Source organism: Mycosarcoma maydis, chromosome 12, assembly GCF_000328475.2.
Source record: "Mycosarcoma maydis chromosome 12, whole genome shotgun sequence".
Taxonomy (NCBI): domain Eukaryota; kingdom Fungi; phylum Basidiomycota; class Ustilaginomycetes; order Ustilaginales; genus Mycosarcoma; species Mycosarcoma maydis.
The window spans coordinates 259700-274211 of record NC_026489.1 but is presented as its reverse complement, the minus strand read 5'-3'; the positions used below and the strand labels follow the sequence as shown (position 1 = coordinate 274211).

Sequence of the window (14512 nt, the reverse complement as noted above, 5' to 3'; positions counted from 1 at the left end):
CTGAAGTGGCTCCACTTCAGGATCCCGCTGCGCGTCTCTCTAAGCGGACTGAGGCGGCCGCATTCCTTCGATCCATTCACGAGACCCTTCTCCGCGATCCCGAGACCCGCTGGGCTCTCGAACCTATCAGATTGGATGCGCTTACTTTCCATTGGACACTCCCAGATGGTACTCGCTCCTCACGTCCGTCGTCAATCCTTAGCAATTTGGCATTTTACTTTGGGCCTTTTCCGAGCGAGCAAGCTTCGCTAGCTTGGTGCCGAATAGGTCTGCAAGTGGACCTAATCGAGCTACTCGTCGCAATCGAGCCTGTGCAACTTGAGAATGGAACGCCAGCGCTCGCTCGACAAGGTGAGGCCGAAGAGCCGCCATCCACCGCGACGACGACTCAGCGCACCATGCTGCGAGCCATGCCATCCAACGGCAAGCGTGGAGCCGAGATAGTATCTTCAAGTCCTCAGAAGCGAAGACGTAAAAGTCCAACCGGCGCTGCCGATAACCTTGCAGATTCCAGCCCCATCCGACAGCTGATCGAAAAGGTCTCGATCACAACTTCATCCCCAACTGCAGGTGTGGCTGCAAGACTGGGGGCTTTGCAGCTGCTCACTTTCCTTCTGCTAACCCGACCCAGTCTCCTCGACTCGTCGACGCTGTCCGAAACACGTAAGGAGCTGCTGCAGCTTGTCGCTGATACAGATCCTGTTCTCGTCTCATGGAGCTTGGTGGGCCTCGGTGCGATCGTGCTCGCATTCGAACCGGTGAAGGTGGCCGAACGCGATCACGGTATATCGTCGGGGCATCCTGGTTTGCATGACTGGGGAATCGCGGTACGCAAGCTCCAATTTCGGGAGACATGCCGTGCCGCTGCTTTCCTGCTCGGCGTTATGCTGTCGAGAGCGGTGCTTCCAAACGCAATGTTGCAGTCCGAGATCACTCGTCTGGTCGCCGAAGTCGATCTTCAAGGTCCGCCGATTCTTTGTGACAGTGTATGCCATCTCATGACGCTGCTTTTGCATCGCACCACTTCCAATCGCATGCTTCACCATCTAGATGCTCGACGAAAGGTGGGGGCTTGGTTCGCAAGCGCTTATTCGCCAGCAGAAGCTTTCCGGCCTTCAACACAGGTCGCAGTAGGCCGAGACAATAGCATGCTCGTGCCCTATCATGACCTTCTTCGTCTCCTTAGCAGCATTATTGCTGGCCCTGAGCTGGACCATACAGATCACTGCATGCCGGTCACGTATGAAGATGATGTTACACAGCTGCTTAAGCGGCAGGCTAGGCTGCAGCCGCTCCGTGACCTCTCTTTGCGCTCAAGTGTTGCACTTGATTTAGCCGTTGTGCGCACTGCCAATATCAGCGCGGACCAAGCTGAGCCAACGCTGCTTTCAATGCAAGATTTCGATAGGATCGCGGCGATTCTCGACAAAAAGATCGACTCATGTCTGGATGTGCTCAACTCGGTCGGCCTAGATGATGGGACTAAACCAGCCATAGCTTTCCAAACCGCGATCTCTGTGATTCACGCAGGAATCCTTGCAGTCGAACTGTCCTCGAAAGCTAAATCGCTGGAATCAGCAGCACGTGTCAAGCGATCCTGCCAGGTCATCGTCAAGGCTGTCAACCTCGTCTCAAAGTCGAAGGACATGCCGGCACAAGCTTTCAGCTTTGTTCTCGCGCAGCTCGGCCTCCTTGACCCTTTCAATCTTAGCATTGTCACTGACGATGCGACCCCAAACGAGCTGCTTGTCGTTCCTGGCTTGGCGAGCGGCGTCGCATCTAGACTCCATCTAGCCAAGATGAAGAAGGGTCACAGCCGATCTCCCGAGGAGGGCACCAAGCACAGATCAAAGCGGCTCTGGACAGCGATTCAAGAGGCTGGGATGCTCGAGACCATGCTCTCGAGCTGTGAAACAGCGCTCGATCTGGCCTTGTTTGGCCGCAGCCATATCGGCAACGATTCGGCGTCTCCTGCCGCATCGAAGCGCCACGATGCTTTCGACGACATGCCTGAGAGCGGAAATTCCAGTACGCTTCGCGCGAGAAATTCGAGCTCCACTGTTCCGACCGAATCAACGGAGATGGCGGTGCACGTTCTGGTACATCTCCTCGCTGGCGTGCCTCGATTACTGACAAGTAGCGCAGACACCCAACGCGATGAGAACATCGTGTCTCTGCTCTTCGAGTGCCCAGTCGATGCGATGATCGCGTTGGCCCCAGTAATTTTCGAATTGCTCAACAAAGGCAAGCTGTGGATGAGCCAGCGAGATCTCGTCGACGCGCTTGATCGCATTGGCTCAGAGCTTCTCGCATCCTACCAATTCGCGCGACAACCTGTGGCACGTATAGCTGCCATCCGCGCTCTTCGGTCCGTGGTGCCGTTGCTGTTGGAGGAGTTCGACGAACAGTCAGATCTTTTTGACAAGGTACAGAAGCTAGCGAGCTTTTTCGCAGACCAGATCGGGCGGACAAAATGGCCATCGCCATGGGAGGTGCAACTGGCCTGTGCCAGGTTTTTGGCGGATTGTCTCGAACAGGACGCGGAAGGCTGCCTCTCCCGGGCGGGCAGTGCTCGCGCCAGCAAATTCTCGCCACGGAGATCCATGTTGTCTTTGAACACTGATGTCGACATCCGCGTGCGTGGTTTGGGATCGCCTCTTGCTGCATGCGTGTTCGACACGGCGTCGTTTGATGAAGAGCAAATGTTGCACCTCTATAATGACTTCCGTGACGACCTCCCCAGCGATTCTAGCAGCCCACAGCATATCTTGACACGTGCGCTCAGCCTGAGCAATGTCGCAATTGCCAACTCAGCTGTCCGTCAATCAGCGCTGTTCCACCTTCTCGAGATCATTCTGGCGACCGAACAGTTGCCCACGACAGTACAGCACCTCTTCGCGCAGGTTGCAGCAAGGCTTGGATTTACCGACGCTCCGAGCTGTTACCAAGCTTTTGCCGGCCAAATCACATGGGGCATGGCCACCAATAATTACGACCCGCTGCAGGTGCCATGGAAAGCGCTTGGCTTCACGAGCAAACGCGAATGCCTCGATGCAACCTTTGCCGCCAGCGGTAGCATGCTTCTAGCGGCACAAACGCACGAAGGAAGGACCCAATTCGATGCGCTCGTGCAGTTGACAAAACGAAGCCAGCAGCAAGGATTGCAAGAATGCTTACCCTTCCTAACCGCCGCTTACTTGGGATTTGCCGTTCAGTCGGCCCAGCAGCAAGATCGCCCGGATTTGCCTGCTGCTGGCGCCCAGACACTGCAGGAGCTGGCTCAGCTTGGCTTCGCAGAGAGCGACCGTCACGAACAGCTGCCTCGAATGATCGCGAGTGCAGATGATCTCATTGTGACTACTTTGTTGTCTCTGTACTTTGAGCCAGCTTCTTCTTTGGAGGAGTCTAGAAAATTCGCCATCGCAGCCTTGAAAACGCAGGATGCCCGAAGTGGCAGGATACTGTCGTGCTTGACACCTACGAGTAACTCTTCTTGTCTGGGTCTCCACGAACCTAGTCGACCCTTCTTCACAAGCGCTGTCCTTTGTGCGACGCTCTCAACTTTGCCGAGTCTTGGAGTTGAGCCATTCCGCAAGGATGTCATGTACAACGTACTGCATCACATCTTCCACCGCATCGCATCGTCCAAGTTCCAGAACGACCAGCTGCGCCTGAGTGCAGCTCTACGGATCTACCTTGCGATGTGCGGTGACAGCTTCTGGACAGATCGGCTCAACGCATGCTTCTTGGTCAGCAGCATTGAACAGCTGCTTGGTCAACAACACCTGCACGACGATTTTCGCCCATTTCTGGTGTATGCGTGCAATCGCTCATCAATGGCCCAGCACAGTCCAGAAGCACTCGTGTCATGCATCGTCACTTGGTCTAGGGAAATAGCGGACCAACTTGTCGCGTCACCCGACTCCGGCGATTGGCTTCTCGAAGCTGCTCGTGCAGTCGCTAAGACTTCATCCATAGCGACCTCGGTTACGATGCTCTTGTGGCCGGTCAAGCGCACGTCGACAGAACAAGCCGCAATCGAGGGCCTGATCGACATTGATACCATTGCCTTTGCAATCCAGGCGTGCCCCCGCATGTCTGTACAGCTTCCATCTCTGCTACGAGTTCGAAGCGTTCTTAAAAAGACGAGCAAGGCACAAATCGAGGCGTTTTGCCATGGTCCCGCATGGAAGCTGTTAGAGCGCATGACCGAGGTTCGTGCGACCCATGCCTCTCGAATAGATGGCGACTCGCCCAGCGATGTTATTAGCGATATATACGCCTGTATTGCAAGTGCAAGCGAGCCCGCTCTGTTACAGCGTACACGGAAGTCCGTTGAGGCTGGTGCGAAAGGCGACAAGTTAGCATCCGAGACATATCTTGCCACGATCGATACAAGTCAGGCACGCAATCTGTCAGCTGCAGCAGTTCTCAAGATCCACGAGCTGACACAAAGCCTGCCCCTCGAGCTAAGCTTCCGAGCCTTTGAAACGCTGCGAAGCATCGCTTGCCTTGTTGGGGGCCGTCTCACGGATATGGTGCCAAGCACCACCCGAGAGGAGCTTGGTCGTATTCGGCCGAGCATCAGCCCGATGACGAATCGGCCTGGACCTTTTCACCCAGAACGCTTCCTGGAGCCAGCATTGCTGGACGCTTCGGCATCATCCAACAATTGGATCTGCCGCATCACGGCAACCATGTGCGAAGCTATCGCTTCCTTCAAGAATCAGGATCTCTTCCAGCCTATTGGTCAGTTTGTATCGATGAACCATGTAGCTGCGGAAACCCTATTCCATGTCTTGCTCCTATGCTTCACGGTTGTCGACACAGAGCCGGCTTGGACAAATCCTTCTTCTGGCGGAAGGAAGAGGACTTCGGGACGTCGATCGGATCTCGAAGGACAGTTATCTTCGCTCCAGATGTACCGTGCTGCGATTGCAACGCATTTTGAACACGTGCTGAGCGCCCCGAACGCGGATCCGACATGCAGCTCGATGATCGTTCAATCTCTATTAGCCGTAAGATCGTTCAGACCGGTACAAGAGGAGCCAGATGAAGTCTGCTTTTGGTTCCAAGTCGACACGAACTTGCTAGCAAGACGCTGCATTGCCTGCGGACTTTATTCTGCTGCCATCTTTTTCGTTGAGCACGGCAATTGGGAGCAGGACGAATCACAGGCATGTTTTGCACCACAGGCACAGATCCGAGCTGATCTGCTTCAGCAGGCGTACATGAACATTGACGACCCCGATGCATTCTACGGTATCAAGGATGGGGATGTGCGGGAGCTGCTTCTCAAGCGTCTGCATCACGAGGGGCAGTGGCTGCGAGCTTTCCAGTACCATGCTGCAGATTGCGAAGCTTCGAGCTTTGATGGTGGGAAGGTAGCCCCCGCTCAAGCAAACGCGCTTGGGCAGACCTTCTCTATGCTAGGCTTCCAACATCTTGCCAATGGGGTGGATTTGACCTTGGAGCCATCTGGTGGAGCTGCTCCCTCCCTCGCAATTAGGACGGACGTCGATTCGACTTCCTGGGACCTGCCGGTAACGAGCAATGAACTGGTAGGAGGTAAAAGGGTCGAGTCGGTGCTGCGCATCTTACAACAGGCCAACGACGAACAGGACGTCGACGAACCCTTGTCTCTGGCCATTCAGTCGCAGCTGCAATTGCTGTGTTCGATACCTGCCGAGAGCGTAACTGTCATGCGCAGTATTCAGGGCGATCTGCTTTCACTCGGACAGATCAAAGACTGGCGCAAAGCGTCTACACTCTTAGGTCTGGAAGAAGCGGTGGTAAAATTCCGATCTGTCTGGTGTAGAGCAGATGTTGGTGACCAATTTGAGGTAGCAGAAAAGATCCTCCGTACGCGTCAGTTGTTGCTGCAGGCGGTGCGACAGCGCCTGCAATCGGATCAAATCGGTGATGCCCTCGACAGACCAGCTGAAGAAATTGCCCGAGTCGAGAGGCTCCTGCTGGTGCAACTGAGCCGGCAGGCCCGTGAACACGAAAAGCTGCAGAAAGCCATCAATGCTACTGCACGAGCAGAGTCGATCGAAGTTGCATTGGGCGACGGTGCCAATTTGGCGCGAGAGGAGTTCGCAGCTGTACTGTGGGACCAGAAGGAACATTCACCTGCCATGCAGCTCCTATCGCAGATTGTGGATGATCTTGGTGTCACGACGCGATCGACCATGCAGCAAAAGCGTCGCGGTGCACGTCTGCTGTCCCTGCTGGCTCAATGGCGAGCCACAGCAAGATCTCAACATCCGCGAGAGATCGATGGTACGCTTTTTGAACCTGCTCTCAAGCTACTCGTCACTCCCCCGGCGTCAGAAGTGGCTAAGGATGCCGAAGTATCAGCCGAGCAATCCGAGATCGCCTATCGATGGGCGCGTTTTGCAGAAGAGCATCATCGTGGATCGGATATGGCCGAAATCATGCGGCTTCGCGTGTACATTCAACGTCGCACGGAAGAGATTGCACAAAACCAGCGCGAGTATGACAAGACAAGCTCCAAGACGGACCGAGGCAAGCTACTGCAGTTTCAGCGTCAAGCTGAAAAGATCCTTCGGCAAGATCAGACGCGCCTCAGCGAGCTGGAAGCTTCGAGGACTCTCTTTCTTCGACGCAGCATCGCCATGTACGCCCGAGCATTGAGTTCGTCGGATGTTCACGATGATGCGGTTGCCAGGCTCATCTCGCTTTGGTTCGAGAATTCGGACAACGCAGAGCTCAATCGTCTGCTGGTAAACTGCCTCGCCTCGATTCCATCACGCAAGTTTGTTGCTCTGATGCATCAGCTTTCTGCTCGTTTGACAGAATTGCCGGATCAACGCGATCCTATGGCACCTTTCCAGTCAAACCTCGGCCAGCTGTTGCTGCGCATGTGCCAGGAACATCCGTTTCACTGCCTTTACGCCATCTTTGCCTTGATCAAGACGGGAGCTGACACGAAAGCAGCCTCAAATCGCTCCACATCTAGGAGCTCGTTAGGTGTGCCCGATACCTTATCGGCATCTTCATCCTCTCCCATTCTGCGATCCACAGCTGCGGAAAAGATCTGGAACCACATCAAGCGACATTCTTCGCATGGGAAGAGGATCAGAATATTTGAGGAGCTGTGCTTGGCATATGTGGAATGGGCCGAGTTTGATCTCGCTTCTCGTCCCGACCGTTACTTTCAGGGGAGTGGCGCGATCAAGAAGGGTGCATTGCGCATGCCGCCATCGGGCGAATTGCGGCTCGCGCGAATGCGCGACCTCGATGTGCCTGTGGCGACTGCCCGCCTCGAGATCGATGCAACGTGCAAGTACGAGAAGGTGGTCTCGATCGTCCGTTACAGTGAGACCTTCACCACGGCCGGAGGCATCCACTTGCCCAAGATTAGCGAGTGCATTGGAAGTGACGGCAAGCGATACAAGCAGCTATTTAAGCGCGACGACGATCTCCGGCAGGACGCGGTGATGCAGCAGGTATTTCGGATGGTCAATGAGCTTTTGAAGGCAGATCGTCGCACACGCGAGCGAAAGCTGGTGATTCGAACCTACACTGTCTTGCCGCTAGGACCACAGTGCGGCATGCTCGAATTTGTGACCAACACAGTGCCGCTGGGCGAGGTACTGATTGCTCTGCACGCCAAGTATCGGCCGGGCGACTTGACGCCGTCGCAGGCGAGGACCAAGATGCGCGATGCACAGTCTCTGGGCGCAGAGGCAAAGCTCGAGGCATTCCTGGACGTGTGCGAACAGATGCGACCCGCTTTCGGATACTTTTTCAGCGATGCTCAACGAATGCCGAGGGACTGGTATGAGACACGCCTCAGATACACGCGCAGCGTGAGTACAAGCTCGATTGTGGGCCATGTGCTTGGTCTAGGGGACCGCCACGTGTCCAACATGCTGCTCGACAAGGAGAGCGGCGAGTTGGTGCACATTGATTTTGGCGTGGCCTTTGATCAAGGCAAGCTGCTACCGATTCCCGAGCTGGTGCCGTTCCGACTGACGCGCGACATTGTGGACGGCATGGGCATGCACGGCGTTGAAGGGACATTCCGACGATGCTGTGAAGAGACGCTGCGGGTGTTGCGAGCGCACCAGGACGTGATCAAAACGGTCCTCGAAGTGTTTCGACACGATCCGTTGTTCGCGTGGACATCGAACCCAATCAAGGTGTTGCGCGCACAGGAGGACAAGGAGGAGGAGGAGCAGGACTCGTTGGCTGCTACGAGTGTAGAGCGATCCGGAACAACAATGGGAGTATCGCGATCTACGCCTGCGCCCACGCCAACACTGTTGCAAGCGAGAGGGACGGCGTCAAGATCAACGACGCCATTCGCAGCGCCGTACGAAGCCACAGGCGTGCTAGGTACGGACACGGCCGAATTAAGCGCAGACCGAGCTGTCACATCGGTGATGAGCAAGCTGTCCTCGTCGCTGAGCATCGAGTACACTGTCAACGATCTGATCCAACAAGCAACGGATGCAGGCCATCTCTCGGCTATCTTCCACGGTTGGCAAGCTGCGTTGTGACATGTATGTTACTAATCACGAATGGACGTCGATGACGGCGGAATTGTGTGTTGAGATGCGGACCTCGGCTCGAGATGGAAGGAATTCACGATTGACACGCGTACCGTAATCAGCTTGACCACGTTACTGAAGGCATTCATCAGTCTCGTCGGGGTGAGTGGATTTTCAGAGCGTTTGTGCAATCACGAATGTATGTGCGGGGAAAGACAACATGGGCGGCTAGAACGGCATGACTAAGAAGTTTAAAGTATGAACGAGGTACGATAGGTCTTGATATAGCCGACAACAGATGACGTCCTAAGTTTGGGGAGAACTCACTCATGACTGGACTGTACAGTGTATCGCGTAAGCATGACGATTTGGAAAGCAGAGCTCAACGTGTGAGTCGTGGGTGTGGGGAGCGAGTCAATGCGGGGATTGAAAGGCTCCTGGGCGTTCAAGCATGGTCTAGAGCCGGAAGTTGGGTGACTTAGGTAAGGCTAATCTCAGACTTGATGGTCGATGGTGTACATGTTTCGAGAAGCCGGTAGTAAGACAAATGAATGGTGATCAGATGGCCGAGGAGGAGCTGTCCAAGGTTAGCCACTCTTTCTTGATCCACTCACAACTGAGCGCGAAGCGTGTTTTGAACATGAACGAGCTAACTTAGGCACATTCACGTGATTCGTGATTCACAATTGCGTATATTTTTTTTCTTGATTTCAGCTGTGTTGGACATAAAGTACAGTAGCGTAGTTCAAGGCGACGACGTGTGCAAGAGTCAGAGTCATAAGGAACGAGTGGGCAAGAAGCGTTCTCTGGCTTGCTGCTAATGCAGAGATCGTGGATCGAACGTGTCAAACTGCGCAACCAGCTTGGAAAACAGTCAAAAGCCACATTGGTAAGTGTACTGTATCGCAAATCGTAATTTGAAGAAAACGTTGCCGAGATTTCGACGTTGTATTTGTATTAGAAATTGACGGGGATTTTCACCCACTCAACTCGTGACTATGTTGGCCTGTTGGAATTTGCGCGCAAGATAACGTGTATGTGCGCGTCGGAGCTTTCGTCGTTTGGCGGCTGCGTCATACATGGCGAATTGGGGATCCGCAACTCACGACTAACCGTGAAAATTGAAATCACGAATCGTGAATCATGAATCGCAGCAAGCGTCCCACGTCTTGTTGAGAACACGGACGAAGTCTTGCAATTCTACTGTACATACAGTACTTGTGCTTCGGCTCCACATCTCGGCTCCTGCTTTGCAGTTGAGAAGTAACTTGGATGATTTTGACTCACAACTGCACCGCGACACTCACCGCTTTTTATCGCGTCTTAAATCGTAAGTATAGTATACATTAGTCTGCCCACGCTCGCAGCATGAGGCTCTAGTAGCATGCACATGTATCGTCGTGTACGAGGGCCGTGCGTGGGACTGAAGGTGCAATTGAATGGCAAGCGGCCTCCTCGCTCGTGACCACTCAAGATTGGTGGTGGACAATCTCGTCACGAGACTCGCTTAGAGACGTGGTTTTGTATTATTCGTGCATAATACGAATCAGAGCGAACTAGTTTTTGAACGTGTCTCTCATTCACGATTGTCTGCCTGACCTAACTTGACTCGTGACTCGGCAGTGTCAAATACAAGATTTATATTCATACAATTGGCGCCCAGCTCTCGACCAACGTCACCGTGAATCGTGAATCACGAATGGCTGCAACTCTACCTTTCAAACTCGTCTTTGTGGGACCGCGGGTCCTTGCACAACCCACATGCGGCTGCACAGCTGACTTAGTCACGAGTCCTTAATAATATTTGCCACACACAAAATTCGGCTCCCGCAAACAAAAGGCTCCTCCTCGTGAATACGGCGTCTGCCGCTGTGCTCGTAAATATCTCCATCATTGTTCGCTTGTCCGGATCGCCTTCTCTTCAGTCGTAGCCCGCAGTGGACCAACGATGTAATATATCTCCGAATCGCTTGCACTGCCGAACTGGGCCTATTCTACATTTGCATCGCTTTGACCGTTGCGATGGCTGCCCTCGAGGTTTTGCACCTGAAACGCTGAAAGCTCTGACGCTATTCTTCTGGTGTCCACTAAGTTTCGCTGTTGCTGCCGCTGCTCTGCTGCTTGCATGAACCTGAGACATTAGTCGACGGAACTCTTACTCCAACCCCATCCTCCGGACCTCGTGCAGGAGTGCAGCGTGCCGCAACTGAATTAGGGTCATCGATCGTGAATCTGCTCTGGCCAGATTGGCCACCCATGCCAAAATCATATATACACCCCGCACTCGCTCGGTTGCGTTGGTTTACTCTCGTCCCTCCCACCCTTCGTACGACCAATCATGAGTGCAGCAGTTCAGAACTATCCAAAGGACGCTGGTCGCGCCCCGACCACTCGCCCACCCATGGGTGATCAGAAGCTCACCGACACCAAGGGCCCTTCGATCGCTCCCGACAACGCATGCGATGAGCCATCGCCATTCGCACCGGACGGCTTTGGCCACAAGGCCATCGGTACCGATCCCGTCACCGGTCAAGGCTACGACAAGGTTTACGGTGTGCGACCCAAGACCACCTGGCACCTGAAGCCCAAAAGCGAGCGAACATTGTGGGAGTTCATCGCCGGAATCGACCTCGCACCAGATGTTTGCTATGCCAAGCGTGATATCAGCGAGAAGCTTCGAGGTCCGCCTCCCACACAACCCATTTGGAAGGAGAATGTGTTTATCCTCACCACTGCCTCGCTTGCTCCGCTTCTTCACACCGCCTGGAACTTTGCCTTTCCCAACCACACGATGCACTGGGCGCCCGCATGGATCATGTATCACTTTGGTTTCATCCTGTTCGCCGTACGGATTATCAAGCGTCTTCACAAGTACATGGCCCAATACGGAACTCTAGACGAGCAGAATCGCGGACGTGATCTGGTCGACGACAAGCACGTTAACCACCTCGGCCAGTCCATCTTCATCTACACCATCTTCCGTACTCTAGCTCCGTTCCTGCTCGCCTGGCGCGGTGACATGAACAACATCTGGTCTGGTTTATCCTGGGCTACTCCCCTCAAGATCGGTTGGTGGGAGATCGCTCTCGACTACTGGTTCTATCTCTACCACCGCTCGTGCCACGAGTTCGACTTCCTCTGGTTCATTCACCGTGCTCACCACGCCACAAAGCACCCAACCCCCATCCTCTCAATCTTGGCCGATGACTACCAGGAGATTCTCGAGATCTTCGTCGTGCCTTTCCTGGCCACGGCCATCTCGCCCAAGATGAGCTTCATCGAGATGTGGCTCGTCGTATGCTACACATTGTATGTCGAGGCTCTCGGTCACTCTGGTATCCGCGCCTACTGGGCACACCCTGTCCTTGGTGTTGTGCTCGCCCCCTTCGGCATGGAGCTCACTGTTGAAGACCACTCCAATCACCACCTTTACGGTAAGGCTGGTATGAACTACGGAAAGCAGACCAGGGTGTGGGACCGACTGTTCGGCACCATCGACCCCAGGCGAGAGACTGCCGACACCGGTATCTTTGGCTAACGTGATTTGCTTTCCTCCACGAGTAATTGCCCCACACGCATTCCTATCCCGTATTTCGCACGATGCTCGCATCTTCAGTCGTTGTTGATGTTCGTAGAAAATGTATGCTCTTTCTGAACAGATTCTCCTCATTTTCCCATGTTGCTGGTTTTCGTATTGTCTTTCTTTTGTACACCTAGTCTGGTCTCGTGGAGTCAATTGATAGTTTTCAATAATCGTCGCGCTACGGTGATATCCTGTTGATGGCAGTGTCATTCCATTTCCTTTTACTGCCTGCTCCCCACGACCGATTCCGGGTTGATGCATTAGCGACTAAAGAATCCGCATCGTACGGCGAGAGAGCTGTCGCAACCACATTGAAGGCAAAACCGTCAAGTCCCAAGCATGCTAATGCGAGGGCAAACGCGGATGTACCATTTCGTGGCTTGCAAGTGAGGTCGGGTGTTTGAACTCGTTTGCTCGACAGGGTGCGGTTGAATCACGAACAGAACGGATCGCCCATGGCGCCGAGAGCGCCACAAGAAGCATCGTCGATGGTCAGCTAACGAGTCTGCTGTCGACCACAGTTCAAGAGAGCATCAGACTGCAACACGTGTCACTTTGCAAAGGCAGGAAGAAGGACGAATGGTATACAGCCGGATCTGGTGCAAGTTTTAATACAGAATAAAGGGTTCAGCCTCGAGAGCGAGTCGCCGTTGCTGGTGTTTTGCGTTTGGACGATGACGGCTGAGCCGCCGAACGTTTGCGCTTGGGAGTCTTTGAATCGTCATCGGCCGCCAGCGTCGCGTCCTGTGCCGCCACTTGTGCATCATTGTTTGCTCTGGACGCTCCACCGCTTGCAACACTGGCACTCGCAGCTGCACCCGTCGCCGCGCCACTGCGTTTGCTCTCGGTAATGATACGATCGGCTTCCCAATTCAGATAATTTTCACGGCCGCCCTCCCAGGCTCGCACATCCGTCGCCACTACCGCGTCGTCATCTGCATCTGCATCACCCGCCTCCTTGTCTCCAGCCCTAACACCACCTGAATACAATGGTTCACCGAGTGGATCGGTGGATCGAAGTTCCTGGAGTGCCCTAAGCAGAGGTATGGTGTCTGCTTTGAGTTTGCGTGCATGTTGACCCAGGGTTTCGGTAAGAACAGACATGGTCGATTTGACATGGCTGCCGCACGCGGAGACGTCGTTGCTGTCGGCGTACAGGATGGCTGAGAATCGCTCGGCAAGATCAAGCATGCGATTCAGACTCTCTTGGGTAGCGTTTTTGGCAAGGACAAGTTTGTGTTGTGTCGCTCTGGCAGCCGCAATCTGACGCTTGAGAGAATCCTCAGTCTCTCCGAGCTGGTAACTACGCTGACTCGCGCTTGCAGCTGTTGGTGTACCAGCTACACTCTTTCTCGCCGACTTGTTCTGGCCCTTTGACGAGCTCGATGCACCTGGCTGACGTGTGCGAAGGTCCAAGCCACGATGATGGTCCAGCGTCATGTACTTGGCCTGTCGTGAACGGATGCCAAAGACCGATCGGAAGCAGTACAGTTCAAACGTGTCGAGCGTATGGTCCAGCGAATTCTCCATCAGCGTCAAAATCGCATGCATACCCTGCTCGGCTTCCAGTTCGCCTCCATCGACATGTTTGAGTAAATCCAGCACTACATTCTCGAACTCAGTAGCGATGCTGTACAGATGCTCGTTGGAAAGATAGACCAATGCATCGATGAAAGACTTGGGATTGTAGCCAAAATGCTCGGTGAGAAGTTCAAGGTGCGCATCTGTAGAGGCTTCCTCTTTTTGCATGTCTTGTTGCTTGGCTGATGTCGACAGTCCAGCTTCTGCCGATGTCGGTACCGATGTAGCAGCTGCAGCTGACGAGGTGGACGCTGCCGCCGGTGCTTTTGCAACTTGTGAGGACCTCCTCGCTGAAGGCATGTTGCACTATCTTGTGCCTATACGTCCGTTTCGACACTGCCGGTTTACAAATGCGAGACGGTGGGTATCTGTAGGAATGAGTGGCAACAATCACGAATCGCCGAGGTGAATTTGACGATGAGCACAAGATCAACACACATTCAGCTCTCGCAAGCTGCAGCCTGCGAGAGCTTCGACTCTAAGTCGCGTCACGAAATTGTGAATCACGCGTGCGACAAAGTCGTGAGTGACGAGCGACAAAACGAAAATCAAATCATGTTTAAGAGTAGGAATCTGACAATTTGGCAAAATTTGCACCGAGTCGTGAGTCGTGAATCACGAATCACGAATTGTGAGTTGCGTGTTGGTATTTTGCCGTGTGCGCGGACTTGAAAGCTGGCCCATGGCGGCGATCACTCCACATCAGGGCGGCCCAAAATGCCCACACCAACGCTTGCGCAAGTGCCACCTTGGAATTACGCAGTCCTCTCTCCGCCTTGTCGAATATAATATCATCTTCTCTCAACACGATCCGCAGCATCACCACCCG

At 54.0% G+C, this 14512-nt stretch overlaps 3 protein-coding genes across 3 annotated transcripts in view; 2 read left to right on the top strand and 1 right to left on the bottom strand.

Moving 5' to 3' along the window:
* UMAG_15011 (uncharacterized protein) overlaps nt 1–8528 on the top strand; it is a gene marked incomplete at both ends in the record, with an annotated part of 9519 nt that extends 991 nt beyond the window's left edge. The window contains one exon of the mRNA XM_011392520.1: nt 3–8528. Coding sequence (XP_011390822.1) covers nt 3–8528 — 8526 coding nt within the window. The remainder of the gene's footprint in view (nt 1–2) is intronic.
* A 2329-nt stretch (nt 8529–10857) lies between these two features.
* On the top strand, nt 10858–12057 carry UMAG_04181 (uncharacterized protein; the record flags this gene model as incomplete). Its single annotated transcript, XM_011392366.1, has 1 exon — nt 10858–12057. One exon carries the CDS (start codon nt 10858–10860, stop codon nt 12055–12057), a length of 1200 nt encoding a protein of 399 aa, XP_011390668.1.
* Nucleotides 12058–12729: 672 nt separating this feature from the next.
* On the bottom strand, nt 12730–13983 carry UMAG_04180 (uncharacterized protein; the record flags this gene model as incomplete). The annotated part of the gene is made up of 1 exon (XM_011392365.1): nt 12730–13983. The coding sequence occupies one exon, from the start codon at nt 13981–13983 to the stop codon at nt 12730–12732; it is 1254 nt and encodes a 417-aa protein (XP_011390667.1).
* Between the last annotated feature and the right edge of the window lie 529 nt (nt 13984–14512).